Raw genomic sequence first — 16,792 nt, forward strand, 5'->3', positions numbered from 1 at the left:
GGCTGGTATCACTAGCCCGGTGATGCTTAGATTTACAATTTAACTTATATTTTATATTAGACTTCCAGTTGTGAGTTATCACTAAGTATTTCATGATAAGAGATTTTATTTATATCATACTGGAGCTTTGGCTACAAGGATAAATATACACGATCTGGTCCCGCAGCGGCTCAAGCATAGAGGTTGAGAACAGAGGTGAGAATGTGTTGCGGTACTATGAACGCTTTGCAGATGTTGATGAGAGGAGGTGATTGTTAGCAACCGGTCTGCTTAACGGTGCGGCACGTTTCTTTTTAATAAGCCACACGTCTGTGTAAAACAGGAACACGATCCGGCTCATTAAATCGTAAAATAATTTTTAACAATGGACTGGTTTTTATATACCAGCAGCCGACCAACAGCAGCTGCAGTGGTTAGCTGAAGCTAAACGCTACAATCTCTGCTTTGCTAGCTGCCCGCTAGCTGCTAATCTTTATGCTGCCTTGCTAGCATGTTACAATTGTAGACATGGACGATTTAGAATGGGCGGAAAAATATGACAGTGTTAGCTCAGCCTAATATAAACTTCAAGCCTTGTCCGCGTTATCACCTTGCGTTATGATTTTATCTAACATGATATCGATTTATTATTAAGATAAGGACACCTTGTAACAGCCCTGAAACGTTGTATCTGATGCTATGTATAAGATAACAGACATCTGATATACTGGCAATTATATGACGTATTGTAGAATAAATTATTATTATTCTGACTCATGTTCACCATATTATAGTCTACATGAGTAGAAATCCTCATGGTTTGTTTACTACTTCCCTAATCACAGTAAGCATGTGGTCCTGCTCTGAGCTTTAGCCACATGACAAACGTGCGTTGGTAGGCTGGAACTACATTACACTTAGATTACATACATTTAGAATATACTGATGTTGTTCCTGTATCTTTTTTTAACATTGGAATGTGAAGTAGGAAGAAGGTGTGTCTGTCTTATTCAACGTTCTCCGAAGTAAAGCACACACCTGAACCTGTATAACAGGTGGTAAATCAAACTGACTGTGCTTTTGAGTTCTGCATACATTAACTCTGCCCAGATACAATACAGTAGAATTCTATCAGTTGTGGGATGTGGACTGTTGCAAAACAGGAGAGACTAGTTCATCCTTGAGTGTCTTTGGATAAAAACTTGGTTACAAAAGAAGCTGTAGCTGTGGGTGGGACCTCAGTGTTTGCAGACAAGAGTGATTATTTGGTTTGATAGCACCTTATAAAGCATTTTTAAAAGATATTGGTGAAAATCCTTTTTTTTTTTTAAAGTCTTGTGGTTAGACGTCATGTGATGTTTATTGAAGTATCCAGAAGAGGAAGTTTGGAGCACTTGCATAAACATCTGCATGCATACATTTAAGAAAGGCCGTGATCAACAAAGAAATGTGGCTGTGGTGTTAATATACCCCAGTAGGGCCGAATGAGATGTAGTGTTGGAATACCTACACTCACTGAAGACATTTTTTTTTCTTACTTGCTATTTCATCATGTGTATGTGTCCATATGGCCCGGAGCAGCTGGCCTCTCCAGTCAGTGTGAGATTCTTCTTAGCACTGTTATGTTAGCTGGCTAGGGTGTGCTAACCTCCTAAACATGGCCTATAGTCCTCTCTTTGTAAGAGGCAGAATAAGTCACTCCCACTGCTACTTCTAGCATGGTCAGTCTGAGCAGCTACAGGGCTACACTGCAAATTACCCTCTGGCCTTAAGCATACTCTACAAATAGCTGAGCTCGATTGGAACTGATCCAAAGGTCTTTGCAGTATAGCCAAGCCCCAGGGCAGTAACGAGTACAGCACATGGAGTACATGTGTATAGCAAACTGGTGGTGAGTATAAGGTGAATTGTGATTAATTCCAGAAAAATACAGAAGAGTCACTCACTGGCTTAGACAGTTGTCTTTTTCAGCAATATTAGGTCTTGTTTGGCTTTGATTATCTGTAATAATAATTAAGGCTTTATCTGAATTTTAGCTTGTGCCGCTTTCACATTTTTTTAGTCAATAAGGTAATTAATAAAGCCCATCAGCTCTGTTAAACTGTGTTGTAGCATCATGCTGCTTCTGTGACACTGCTGCATATCCCCAATGCTGCATGTCCCCCTGCAGCAGTGGTGAGAGAACAAGTGCTGACTGAGAACCAGCCTAAGAATAGTGCAGAGATGGACTCGTGCAGAATAGGATCAATTTACCAGAAGGCAGATACTCACATTTACTGCAGGTTGATCTTTCAAAAAGTGCTGATACAACGTTAATCTAGACTATACTTCTACAGTTTCATGTTGTGTCTCTTTCTTGCAGGTCTAGTGGACTTGCTGGAGTTGTTTTGTCAGAATACTTGAGGCAAGTGTGTCACTGCTCATCTGGTCTGATTGATTTCCGGTGCTGACTTCATCTTCAAGGATGAAGTTGAAGGAGGATATAAACCCCTTGCTACTGCAGGTTTTCCGTTCTGTTGTGTGGGTCTACTCTGTCATTACCTTTGTACCCTGGTACTTCTTCTCCGGAGCTGGCGCCAATTTGGAACGATCGCGCCGGATAAAGGCACGCTCTATCAGCAGGCACCCAGCAGGGCCTTACAGAGCCACCAATAGCCAGGAGAAGCTGGTAGCATGGCTGCATCCTGGGGTAGACACCCTGGACAAAATGTTTGAATATGCCGCAAGGAGTTTTCCACAGAGAGACTGCCTTGGCACCAGAGAAGTGCTCAGCGAGGAGGATGAGCTCCAGCCGAACGGCAAAGTCTTTAAAAAGGTGAGACACTGACTCACATCTTTTGGCAAAGATTAAGTCAAGGCAGTCAGAGGGTTCAATCATCTCTCATTATTTCAGTTTTAGAATCAGTCACATTTTGGGAACTGAAAATTGTGTGTGTCGTCTGTCACTGTGCACAGTCTGAGGAATGTGGGTGTAAGAGCAGCTGTGTTGTTGGTCCTTTGTCTCACAGCTGAATCAGCACTTTGCAAAGCCATAAAAGCCCTGTAGATGGCACTAACTGTCTGCATATGAAGGATCATGCTGCCTGCACATCACATATGTGGTATAATCTGATTCAACTGTTTCAGCTTTGCAGCTAAAAATATTGAATACATTGTTTTGCATTGGCCTTAAATATTGCTTTTACTGCAAAGCAATGCAAACACGTGTTTTAATTATTCTGTTAATTTGTTCTATTGACTAAAACATGTTCTAAAGCTACCCAGGCCTTGTAAATATATAGATACTGCTGTAAACGTTGGTGCTGTATATGGACATGTTTCTTAAAACCTTTCTGTTATGTGTAGGTGATTCTAGGAAAGTATAACTGGCTCACGTACGAAGAAGCCTACCAGGCAGCAAAATGCTTTGGCAGTGGTCTGGTAGCTCTTAATCAGAAGCCACGGACGAACATCGCTGTCTTCTGTGAGACCAGAGCAGAGTGGATTGTGGCAGCACAAGCCTGCTTCATGTATAATTTGCCACGTGAGTGACAGACGGGCATGTATGTTCATACACTTTCCAGCCCACACAAAATATGACTAACAAACTTGACTGTGCATTTGACAGTGGTCACCCTGTATGCCACTCTTGGACCTGTGGCCATTGCTCACGGCCTGAATGAGACAGAAGTCACGCACATTATTACAAGCAAAGACCTGCTCCAGAGCCGTCTAAAGGTAAGTCTTAAACAAAGTTCCCAAATGTACTTGTTGGTTATTGTGTGCAACATTAGAGCTTGATAAGAAGCTTGGTAACCTACTCCCATGGCTACTGTAGCAGTAAGTGTGCACCACACACACACTCAGATCAATTTGCTTAATTGTTTTTTCCTTTCTCTCACTCTCTCTTTTCTCCCTCCCACCTACATTCACCTCTGTGTCCCAGGCCATTCTGTGTGATGTGCCAAGGCTGCAGTATATCATTGTAGTGGACTGTAAGCCAACAAGCTGGCCAGATATCCCCCGGGGCATCATGGTGTACAGCATGGATGCTGTGAAGGAGATCGGATCCAAGCCTGACAACAGTGAGTATTTTGTGCAATATGATTAAAAAGGTTTCTAATTTTGTCAGGGAAATGGAAGTACACTGATGGAGGCTTAGTACACAGCCAATACCCTAATGTGTAATTAGAGTGATGTCGAACGCCCAGTGCCATCAGCTTAATGATGTGGGCCAACTTTTTTTAAAAATGAGGGGGGGCAGGGTCTCATGTTGGCGCAGTACAGTCACTTTAACCATTTGTTTGAAAAAGAAAAAGAAACATGGTGAATAATGTCCAGTTCTGTACTTTACAATGACAACTTGTTGTTTTTCCTTTAATTTATACTACTAAACATTAACTCTATGAACAGACTTTGATTGAGAAAAGTAGGCATATTCACTTATTTGAAGACTAAAGAATCTTTTCATCGGTAGAGAAATGATCAATATAGTTGCTTTTTTTGAAATGGCTTGATTTTAGTGACCTATGTGTCAGTGGTTCATTTCCCCTCTACTCTTTTGTTTCTGCAGTGGCAGTAGAGCGCCTGCAGCCAGAGCCATCAGACATCGCCGTCATCATGTACACCAGCGGCTCCACAGGCATCCCCAAGGGTGTCATGATCTCCCATGGCAACATCATTGCTGGCATCACAGGCATGGCTGAGCGGATCCCTAACCTGAAGTATGTGGCTCTGAGATTCTGTACTTCTCCCCTGTGACTCCTCAATTCTTATGTTCTGCTGTTTAGAATCTGCAAAAAGTTTTTACTAATCTTGTTTCCATATGTGCTGCAATTTACTAAACAGTCCGTATAGCAGGAAATTAATTAATTTATTTGCTGTGTTAGTGAGACAGACACCTACATCGGCTACTTGCCGTTGGCCCACGTTTTGGAGCTCAGCGCAGAGCTGGTGTGCATCTCTCATGGCTGTCGCATCGGCTACTCCTCCCCTCAGACTCTAGCCGACCAGGTCAGTGTATGAATGGAGTCACAGTCTGTCTTATTATAATATAATAATACAACTGGCTTTGAAGATGTCCTTTAAAATAATATTCTGGACTTCTCTACATATTTATGTCAGTGTATTTGCCATCTTTTATTTTGCTTCAGTAAGTTCTCTCATAATTGTTTTTATTTGGTATTTTTTTTTATTTTCCAGTCCACCAAGATTAAGAAAGGAAGTAAAGGGGACACCAGTGTGCTGAAACCTACTCTCATGGCTGCTGTACCAGTAAGTGTGATCTGCACACTTACAGTGCACTTTCATCACCAGTCTGTCATATAACTTTAGGCCTTAAAAATGTCAACCAACAACAGCCTGGAACAAGTGCAGATATTAAATGTCAGACGTGGTAATTGAGATTTTACCTGCCTGGTGTGTGTGTGTGTAGGAAATCATGGATCGAATTTATAAGAATGTAATGACCAAAGTGGAAGAGATGAGCAAATTCCAGAAGACGCTCTTTGTGCTGGCTTACAACTACAAGATGGAGCAGATCTCCAAGGGCTACGGTACACCTCTCTGTGACAGGTAACACACACTAGCTGACATGAGCACAGATGACCTTGGTTACATGGCTAATCATAGCAGAGCACACATTCTTAATCTTAATCCTAATCTTAATCATTGACTTCTACTGCGTTGCTTGTTAGAGGTAAATCTTCTCCTCTTCCTCAGTTTGGTGTTCAAACGGGTGCGCGCACTCCTGGGAGGGAACACACGAGTGCTGCTCTCTGGCGGAGCTCCGCTCTCAGCTGCCACACAGCGGTTCATGAACATCTGCTTGTGCTGCCCCGTGGGACAGGGCTACGGCCTGACTGAAACATGTGGAGCTGGCACCATCAGTGAACGTAAGAACAGAGAAGAAGAGAATGTAGTCACTGCCATTTGGGCACCACATATTTGAGATGACATAATTTCCTGTATTTACCCTGTTAACTCTATTTACAGTTTTTGACTACAGCACTGGACGGGTTGGTGCTCCTTTGGTGTGTTCAGAGATCACACTCAAGGACTGGGAGGAGGGTGAGCAGAAGGATAGCATGTCAGCCCTTATAGAGGCCATCCCTTCATGTTTTCTTTCTCACCCACTGGCTCTGTGCTCCTGCAGGTGGTTACTACAGCACAGACAAGCCCAACCCACGAGGAGAAATTCTGATTGGTGGGCCCAATGTAACAATGGGTTACTACAAAAGCGAAGGCAAGAACCACGAGGACTTCTTTGTGGATAAGAATGGCCAGAGATGGTTCTGCACTGGAGACATTGGAGAATTTCACCCAGATGGATGCCTCAAGATCATCGGTAGGAAAGCCACAAATTATCATGTACGTGTGCACAATACAAGTATTGTATCTATCAGGGTTGTGAATATGTGTTGTCTTCTCACAGACCGTAAGAAAGACCTGGTGAAGCTGCAGGCAGGGGAATACGTCTCCCTTGGAAAAGTGGAGGCTGTTTTGAAGAACTGCCCACTCATAGACAATATCTGTGCCTATGCCAACAGGTTAGTGCTGCCCACGCTCCCTCTCAGTGTCTGCTCCAGGGGAAATTTGGACTCAGATGTTTCCATTTTGTCTCCTAAATGAAAGAATTTTTCCTGTGCTTGTTTTGTAGTGACCAGTCGTATGTGATCAGCTTTGTGGTGCCTAACCACAAGCAGCTAATGGCGCTGGCGAAGCAGTTGCAAGTAAATGGAACATGGGAAGAGATCTGCAACAACTCCCAGATGGAGAAGGAGGCCCTGCGCGTTCTTACTGAGGCTGCTGTTTCAGGTACTGTATTGAGAACTCCTCTGTTTTGACAGAATATCCAAGTCATGTTTCAGACCCTCTTCTACAGAAATTTAGTTTAAGTGGTCCTCTGAATTTCTAACAAAAAAACTGAAGTGAGACAATTGTTGGTCAAGTTTTCAGTTCAGATGAAGTGCGATAATGTCCCCTGCCTCACGCCAGACTTTGCACTAGTATTACTGTTTCTGTCAGGCTGACTTGTGAATCTTTTCTGCCATTAACCAGAAAAACTGGAGCGATTTGAGATTCCCAAGAAGATCCGTCTGAGTGCTGAGCCCTGGACACCAGAGACTGGCTTGGTCACTGATGCATTCAAACTGAAACGCAAGGAGCTCAAGATACACTACCAGGAAGACATTGAAAGGATGTACGGCGGAAAATAACACATAGGTACACTCCAAACAACACATAAACACAAACACATATGTACTTACACATCTATACAAGGAGCTCAAATGCTACTACAAGAGATACTTCAAGAGGAGATAGACTTTAGATACAGGTAACACACACACACACACACACAAAGAGACTCGTGCTTCTCCTCCTTGGCTTCCCTGCAACCAGCCTCGATCAAAGCAGGGAAGGAAACTCTTGAATCCATCTTAATGCTCTCTGTCAAGACCAAGAGGCAGCAAGGTCCCTCACAGACATCTGAGCCAGCCAGGCACACACACGGTTCAAAACCCCCACCACCTCTCTTTGATGGATTTACCCCTTTGAGTTGCTATGGCTACCAAGGCGGCACATCAAGGCGGTCCTTTGCAAGACAAATGTCATGCTAGACCTATCTGAATCTATGTAGTGTCTGTTGCTTCTCGTCCTCCTCCTCTTCCTCCTCTCTCCGGAGCATCCCACAAGGACAGCTTGGTTGTGGGTGTGGTGCAGATAACCTGGCAGGTGACACGAGGTAGCATGAGGGATCCCTCTTGGGCTTTAAGTAAAATTCAGGTTGTAACCTTTGCAGGGACCTCCATTTCCTTTATTGTTTTTTTTTTTTTTTTTTTTTTTTTTTAAATCGGTGTTACTATGTTTCTTTGTTTTGTTAGCTTTAAAACTTACGACGAGTTGACAAGTATTTTCCTGTGAGAGGAGTCGGTGTTACAAAGCCATGAGAGATTGAGCATTAAGATGTGTTTTTCTTACTGTTATTTCAAGGTGTTTTCTCTTATTTACTTCTTTTTTTTTATTCCAATTTTGTTACCTTAATGAGCTTTGTTTACAAGGTTTTGTTTTTTACTTTTTTCTCCCTTATTTTGCCTGTGTCCCAAACTTTGTACTTGTGAGTGTGTGTTTACTGACTTGACTAGGACAAGCAATAGAGTCCCTTCTGCTCTCATCTTACAAATATTAGTGGTTAAAAAAAGCATCTTGGGATGTATTTGGGTTACTTTGGTGGTTTCACAGACATACACTAGCCCTGCTCATCTGCCATGTATTCTTTCAGCCATGACCAGTGAATAATACGGATGTCTTCAAGGGAAGTTGGATTTTTGTAGAGAAATAGCTAGTCATTCTTTCAGTGATTGCTGTCTCAGTTACTTTTTTGGTGTTATCCTTTTAACATAGGTCTAGTTACTGTTCCTTTTTTATTTTACATATAAATATGAAATACAAAATGAATGTGCAATATTTAAACTCAAATTTTAAAGTATGTAAGAAGGAAAACAAAGCACAGACAGTAGCCCCTCCATAGTGTACTAATTCATGTCTAAGGCCTCCACTTTGAGTGCATAACACGGACGGCCTGTAGGATAAAATCATAGGAATAAATGTGGTAGAAACACTGATAGAAGTGTAGATGTAGCCCAATGTATACTGTGCTCAAAATGTAATGCTGTATGTAATTTAAAGTGTAATATTCGGCTTTGTAGGAACCGCATTATGAAAAAGGTGCAACTGTACCAAATGAGTTAAAGAATCAACATTCGAACAAGTAATTAAAGTCATTCTTTATGGATACACTCCATGTACAGCATAAGCTCACTGTATTTTCAGAACAGTTTATGCATATGATACCTTTTTACGTTGTATATAAAAGGGGTCTACAGTACTAGAGGATTCTGTCAGCTGCCATTTATTTAACATACTGTAGGGTGTCAGATTGGTGGTGATCTGAACAGTTTTCTCGCTTCTTTCTACGGTTTATTGGACATAGGATTTAAATGATGTTCGGTCAGTGGTCGACACCTCACAACTGCCTTTTCCGAATGCAAACACGGCTCTGCTTGTACTGACATAGCGTTAATAACAGGGTTTAGTCAGTTATTCTCTTATCAGATGTCTACTAACTTTAGGAGGGGTTGTTTTAGCTTGGTTTTGACCATATTATCATGACAAAACAAGAACCTATTTCTCCCTTTCTGCTCTTATATAGAAAAATAATAGTTCTCTTTTCTGACACTTCAGTGAAAAGTCAGTAGCTTACTGTGCTGTTTGCTGCTTTTTCTCTGCCTGGCTAGAGGCAGCTAGTTGCCTTGTGACACACATGAGCTGTCTTCAGGGGTCTTAAGAATGTGAAGCACTCCCTGCATCTTCCTGATAACACACGCATCTACTAACACCTTTCCTCTGAACCAATGACAAGGTAAAGATGAGTTTTCAGCACTCCTGTTGTTTTCACTTACTTTGTAAATATATTGAGAGGGGAATAAAACGTACCAATAACTGTACAGGTGTAAAGACTCCTGTTGATATATTTAATAATCTTTGTTATTGACCTGTTTTTTTTTCTTTTGGAGGGAGGTCTCCTTGTTTCGTGCAAGCCGAGATACTGCAAGTGTCTCCTTCCTTATTTATTTGTGATTTGGCCTTGAAAAAAATATGTCATGAAATAAATAAGTTTGTGTTGTAAGTACTGCGCGTCCTGTTGCGTGTGTGTGTGTGTTGAACACCTGAACCCAATCTGTGCAAAGCATAATGTGTGACTGATAATCAGCAGCTTGATTAGAATCAGTTTCTATGGCAACAAAGGCCAGTATGTCTGTGTGGTTTATGAAAGGCTGTGTGACGCTTAGACACAAACAGAACATGCAGTTCTGGGAGTCATCCCTCATTTAGTAAATAAAGATTATTTCCAGTAACTAAGATATTTTTTTTCACAAGATGTTGACTCACACCTGTGACAACATTACAGTAATTAAAGGAGGAATTAAAGGAGGAAGCTTATGTGCTTATGTGTTGCTGCTACTCCTCACAAACCAATAGTTCTACTGACAAGTAAACATGCTGGAAGAAGCTATACCTCTACAAGGATGCTGACGATGAAACATTTAAAAATAAAACATGATGATGTTGTTGCTAAGTGCAACACCATTTCTTTAATGGCTTTTTTTGTCCAGAGAGGGATGGGGTCATTTTAATCCTCATTTCCATTAAAAATGGAGATGGTAAGAAATGACACAAATTCTGACCAATTCTTTTGCCCCGGACACATTTTAACAAGCATATTTTACAAACTCAGATTCCCTTATTGTGCCTTAGCTGTTGCACTGGGTTATAGAAAAACAAACACTATAATGGAATCATAAATTGGTACATTTAGCCTTTCTTTTTCTGTTTTCTTTCATTTACATTTCTGACCTGACCACCTATCAGACAAAAGTGCAGATCATTTGGAGCTACATAACATCAGTAACTTACACTGAGACATCATATTAAGGTATTGTTTGTTATCATAATGTTAGACCAGACATTATCTGCTATGTGTCAGTATGAAAGACGAGTAAATCAGATCAGCTAACTAATAGCTGTTTGAGTGGAACACAAAGCGTCGGTAGGATCATTCATTCTTTTCCATCCGACTGCCCCAGCTGTAATTTGAGAATTCTGATAATCAACTACTCAATTAATAGACTAATCAGATGTAAGCCGGCGACTAACTTCATTCTCACTCTGGCTCATTTGATAAGTGAGCACGCCTTGAGCTTTAATGTGAGACTTGATTTAGTGATAATGCAAATACAGTGGGTTACTGTGGCACGCTGCATATGTTACAGTGTTTATTATATGCCCAATAATGCATTGGATGAGAGTTTTAAAATAAAACAGTAACTACATCCACAGGGATTTGAGCACTTCTTCGAGCCTCTCCCCTCCTCTCTCCTCCCTCCATCCTGCCCTATGGGACGACTGAGTGAGTCAGAGGCATAACGCTCCCTTCATTAGCCCACTGATTCTGACGCACACATACACAGAGAGAGAGAGAGGAGTGTCTCTACCACAAAGACAACAACAGCACCAAGCGGCAGCAGGAAACTGTGAAGGACATCTTCCATATTGTATGAATGTGATTTGTGTGTGTGTGCTCGTCTTCTCTTTGCTTTCTGACACTTCAGTGCAACTTTTTTTTTCTTTCTCCTACTCTCTCTCGCTCCCTCTTCCTGTCTGACTCATGACTCATAAGTGCGCAAAAAAAACTTTTCATCTGTGTTGGTGTTTTATGTGCACCACGCTCCAAACAGTATGAGCCAATAAGCCATACTGGAGTTTACCCAAGGATGAGCAGTGATGAACCTTAGCTGCCTTATAACTCTGGAGAGGTGGGTGGTGTCTGAGGAGGGAAATGTAAACATGAAGTTGGTGGTATGGTGGTAAAGGATGAGGGCTGAGATATCTTCTGAGCAGCCCTCCCACACATCTTGTGTGCAAACTAGCTTCCAAAAATGAATCTTCTTAAAACCCTTTAAATACACAAAACCTCCTCTCTATTTGAAAGTAAGCTCTGGAACAAACAGATGAGACATTTTTGTTTATTTGTGGTGATCAAATAAGTTTGGCTTTGCTTTGAAGCTGCTTTGGGGTCAATTACTGGCCACATCTACCATTACCTAATTGGAAAGTCTGTGACTGTGTTGCTCTACTTTTCACCATATTGTGCACACTCCTGCTGAGTTTGTTTTTTTCGGCTGCGACATGTCAAGCTGACCTTCGGCTTTGCGCTCTGTGCGCCATGCCAGGCTCTGGCCCTGGTCTTCTATGATGCGAGGGACGAGGCAGAAGTGGGAAAAATGAGTGTGAGGTCTGGTAATGAGTTTGTGGCAGAGAAGTGAGACAGAACGCAGGAGGAGGGAGAAGAGAGAGAGGGGGGGTGAGGATGGAGAAGCTAACAGAGGGAGCGGCAACTGATACGTCTGGGCGATGACTCACCGATGGTGGGTATTTATAGCATCAGGAGGGAGGAGAGGTGATGTGGGGGTGGAGGAGAAGCGAGGGGGGCAAGCAGTTTGGGAGGCGGCCAGGACAGCGCATCATCGCACCAAGGCGCCGACAGGGAGTGGTGGAAGGGAAGAGATGGAGACCGCACAAAAAAAGAGAAAGAGAATGAAACAAATTGGGGGGGTTTAAAAAAGTGAAGGGGAGAAAAGAGGGAGTGGTGGATGAATGAAAATGAACTAGAAAGATGGGAAGATGAAGTGCGCAGACAAAAATAGAACCCTTATTTTACATCCTCGCATCTTGTTCTACACACAAGAATAGAACATATTGGGTTTTGGATAGCATAACAAATATGACACACACACACACACACTGCAGTTTCACATTCAGACATGCAGTGTCTGCAGAGGAGGACAGAAAACAGTGGCATACTTTAATGAAGACAGAAATCACAGCTGTTGCCTGGTGACACTGTACATTTCAAGAAATCCAAACCCATCTGTAAGACTGATACATGCACAACCGACTAGGGAGGCAAATTAAAGAGGCTTATTTGAAGCTTTCTAAGAGATTAAATAATGATAAAGTGTAAGCTTCAGTTTATCTTATAAAAACATATTTTACCCACATACTCCTCTGTTTGGATGGCATGCTTTTCTTTCTCCTCATTGACAGGAATTCTTCATCAATAAACACATCCTGCCTCGGCCTCTGGTGACGTCAGCCAGTGCGTCACGCTCCACCCTTTACCATAGACACCACCTGCATAATGGTGCATGTGTGCACATATACACATGCACACAGAGAGAAGAGAAGACACACACACTCACACACACTGTCAGTTTGTTGAGAAGGGATGATTCATAACATCAGAGCGAAGACTCGCAGTCATTAATAAGTACAGCAGGGGGATGAAGATGAAGGTAAGAAGAATGAGCGACAAAAAGCAAAAATATGAGGTTAGTGAGAGGGAGAGATGATCTGAGAGGAATTTAAGAGCTGTTAAAAATACTGCAGAACACTGGGGGAAAACAAAAATGTTGATTTATGATGTCAGAGGAAGCCAGATGTGTTGATTTCATAACACTAAGATGATGGATGTATATTTATTTTATGAAGGACACAACAGCATGAAAAAGTCAAGCTGCACACCCTAAAAGACACCACCTATACAAGATAATAAAATACATAGACTGGACTTCTATAGCTCAGTGTTGGACCATAATCAAACATATAAAGAACTCTCTGACCACACATCTAGGTATATGTAGGATGCACAGATGCTTCATAGCATAGCTTACCAATAAATAAAGACTGGAACTGAAGCAACTAGCTTCTCACTGTGGAAATAAAATTACTTCAAAAAGATTAACGTCTCCAAATTTGTCCTCAAAGCAACAGTTTGACATTTTTATCTTGGTTTTTATTCCAAGCCAAGAAACACTGTGGAACATAAAACATTGCAAAATCATGACTACACAAGCCAGACGGAAGCGGTTAGTTTATGTTTGAACTGTTGATCTGATGGATGATCTGTGTGTGTTCTAAGTCATTGTGAAAGAAAAACTGACTAATCTTGTCCTTCAGACTGTTGTTGGGAGAAATCAGAGGATGGCCATTAATTGATAGCAGGGTGCAAAAGGAGGCCTGGCTGCAGGTCTGATTAATGCAGAGATATTTAGCCCACTCCCACAGCTGCATTCCTGTGCCATTACGTGGACATGTGCCCTTTTCATAAAGGCTAAGCCTTGTATAGAATCTCCACCTTCATACTCTCCTTTCTCAGACAGCACACCTCTTCTCCGCTCCTCTATCCTCATGGCTCAGACAGCATATTTTGGCTCTAATCACCCCTCATCGCTGTTTCAGAAACCACCACCTGCCTCATAAGGGGCAGTGCTTTACTCACAGTAATTGGCAGAAGTGAAGGGATGAGCCAGGTGGGTACAACAGAGGTAAAAAGAAGAAGAAGAAGAAGAAGAAAAGTAATGTATGAAAGCTCATGTTAGATAAAGGCTACTTTGAGAAAGGAGGCGTCTAATGAAGGACGCAAGGAAACCAACCTGTGGGAAGACATGAAAGGCTGCGAGGCAGCATCACCATGGAGACGTTGGTTGAAAAGAAGGTGAGCCATGACAACGGGCGTGCCATTCTGCATGCTCCCCCGCCTCATGATGTGGTGATGTGGAGGTGAGGAGGTGAGAAGGATGAAAACAAACAAAGATGAAAAATAAGGTGGAGGGCTGACCAAGCGGCTCAGTTTTACAGTGATCACCTTATATTTTCTGTCTGTATATGTCTTATATAACCGCATCATATTTGAATGCTTGAAGCAAATCAAGAAGAAACGCAAGGTTAGATTGGGGAAGGGTCCTTCAGCTTATTCAGCAGCATCACAGCAAGAATGAGAACACACACACATAGCAAAAAGCCTTGAGATGCAGCTTTGTCAGGCTGTGTGTGTGTGTGTGACCATGACATGTGTGTGTGTTTCTTTTGTATTGTGACGCACATAAGCCACTGTTGAGCTGATATCATTCTCTCCACGCAGCTTTGATTGACATGAGCATAAACAACATCCAACTGACTGCTGCTGGTGTAGATACAAGAGGAGGAGACGACGACGGAGGTTTAGATGATGAGAGGAGAAGAAATCCTACAAAAGGCTCGTATTTAGGAGGGAGAACGAACAGAGAAACATAAAACATGAAAATTTTAAGTAAAAAACAAATGCTGCATTGGGTGCAGATCCTTTACTAAACGTGTAGATGTTTTTATTGAGCTGGAAATCTATTTGGCTGCTTTCACACCTTTAAAGGTGATATCACTGTGAAAGTATTCTTTAAAATCTGGGTTAGGAAAAATAGATCAAGAAAATTAAAAAACACTGATTAACAAAATAAACAACTGTTTTAACTCGGCTCCTGCTTCATTCAAAAGCAGGTTTCTTCTTTTTTTTAATGAAAGCTGTATCCTTATGATTTTTAATATTCACATGTCCTTCAGCACATAATTATACTAAAATCCACAGGTACACACTTAAAATTTCATGAGATCAGTTCATAATCCTGCTCATTTAAGACTTAGCAGTGAAGGAAAACATTAATTTGCTAAACATACAAACATAAAGCAGAGGTTTAGCCCCGATCAATGAGGGTGTCCTAATGTTCTGCCTCCGTGACTCTGGCAGCCATTGCTTTTTTTGTGGACAGAATTCCAGTGTTCACACAGTAATTCTGACACTTAAGAATATAAAGCAATCAGTTGATGGCATTTTGATGTAAATGGTCAAAGGTCAACAGCACTGTGGCAACATAATGCTCAGGAAAAACAACAAGCTACGTATCAGACATGGATGAAAACTGCGATTTGACTGGATGGGGCAAACAAAGAGAGTGTGTTAGAGAGAGAGAGGGAGGGAGGGAGAGAGAGAGAGGGAGTGTTAAAGTGATGTGCAGTGGGAAAGTCAATGAGAGAGTAGCACTAAGGACTCCTAATTTAATCACTATAATTTCCCCTCTTCCCTGCTGAACTCCTCATTGATAAAAAGGAGGGGAGAGAGCAGTAGTACCAGTCACTGGAACTGTCACATCTGTTTGTTTTCTGTTTGTCTGAAGTGACTGGTTTAGTGCATGGAACCACACACACAGACAGCAAATCACAAGAGGAATCAGAGAGTCAGTCAGTTGTCTTACAAGTTATTTTTAGCTGTAAAAAACATCTGAGTAGTGTGTGTGTGTGTGCCATTTTCTGCATATTAAATATTGATCCCGCTTCCACACAAGTGAGACATCTTTCATTAGTCAATGCTGCAGCCGACAAATGAGCTGAACATTTGCATTACTCTTCGTCGCCTTTGTTCATTTTCTGTAAAATTGACGGGAGACAATGAGAATTATGGCCATGCAAGAGAATGTAACTTCCTAATAGCCAACAGGAGAGGCTGTGATGACCTGTGGAGCTGCTGTCCCTCAGGGTGAGGGCTGTTTCTGAATGGAGAGCTCTGATGTCAGAGGAGTGATGCTGAGGGATTATACAACACAACCCCTCCTTCCTATTTGCCGTTTTTCCCCAAACACACACTCTCAAAGCAGCTGCAACAACAACATGGAAGACTGATGTATGTTTTAACATCAGGAGGCTCTCTGCTGCTCCTTAGCCTCAGAGGGGCGGGCCGTGCTGACGGCACACTCGGGTCAAAAGAGCCCCTCCAGAGTGTCCTCTGTGGCATGAAGTAAAAAGATTAAGTGGTTTAATAGGTATGAAAGGAAACAAGAAATGAACACAGGATGAAATTAGATGTGCATTTGAACATGGGTGGGCAGGCGGAGCAGGGCTGAAATGGAAGAGCACTGATATGTATGGAGCTGATCACTTTAGAGGCTTGAAAGGAGACTTTAAATCTTAGTTGAAGCGTATCCACCCAATGTGTCACAAAAAGCACTTAAAGCAGCCACTATATTGTTTTTACTAAATAACCCTGACACACTGAGACTCTGTCATCATGATGAACACACACTGCTCTGACTCTAGTGGCACAAAGAGGTACTGCACGTACAGCCCACAGCTAGCAGCTGTTTTAATATTTTAAGGGAATAAAACTGACTAATTACTTGGTTTACAATTCATGCTTTTTTAAATTAAACTGTGTCTTGAAACTGAAATAGGTGACATATCAGAATCAGTGTGCAGTGCTCGCTACCACCTTTTTTCCACCAGTATGACAGATGTTCACTGGATGATTTATGACTAGAGAAAGTACCCGAGACTTCAGCAATGCTTTTGATCTCCCCGTAAACTTTGTCACCGCCCATCCGTGACCTTTTATCGGCTGCTTGCCTGT

At 41.9% G+C, this 16,792-nt stretch overlaps 1 protein-coding gene across 1 annotated transcript; it reads left to right on the top strand.

Annotated features, from left to right (window-relative positions):
* Window positions 1–13: 13 nt before the first annotated feature.
* On the top strand, window positions 14–9,598 carry acsl3b (acyl-CoA synthetase long chain family member 3b). Its single transcript, XM_028427704.1, has 15 exons — window positions 14–195; window positions 2,342–2,794; window positions 3,325–3,502; window positions 3,587–3,696; window positions 3,905–4,043; window positions 4,532–4,682; window positions 4,848–4,971; window positions 5,161–5,232; window positions 5,393–5,532; window positions 5,680–5,852; window positions 5,953–6,027; window positions 6,113–6,304; window positions 6,392–6,506; window positions 6,617–6,774; window positions 7,018–9,598. Exons 2-15 carry the CDS (start codon window positions 2,444–2,446, stop codon window positions 7,173–7,175), a joined length of 2,136 nt encoding a protein of 711 aa, XP_028283505.1. The 5' UTR covers window positions 14–195; window positions 2,342–2,443; the 3' UTR covers window positions 7,176–9,598.
* The last annotated feature ends 7,194 nt before the right edge of the window (window positions 9,599–16,792 follow it).

The sequence above is a fragment of the Parambassis ranga genome, chromosome 17 (assembly GCF_900634625.1).
Source record: "Parambassis ranga chromosome 17, fParRan2.1, whole genome shotgun sequence".
Lineage (NCBI taxonomy): Eukaryota > Metazoa > Chordata > Actinopteri > Ambassidae > Parambassis > Parambassis ranga.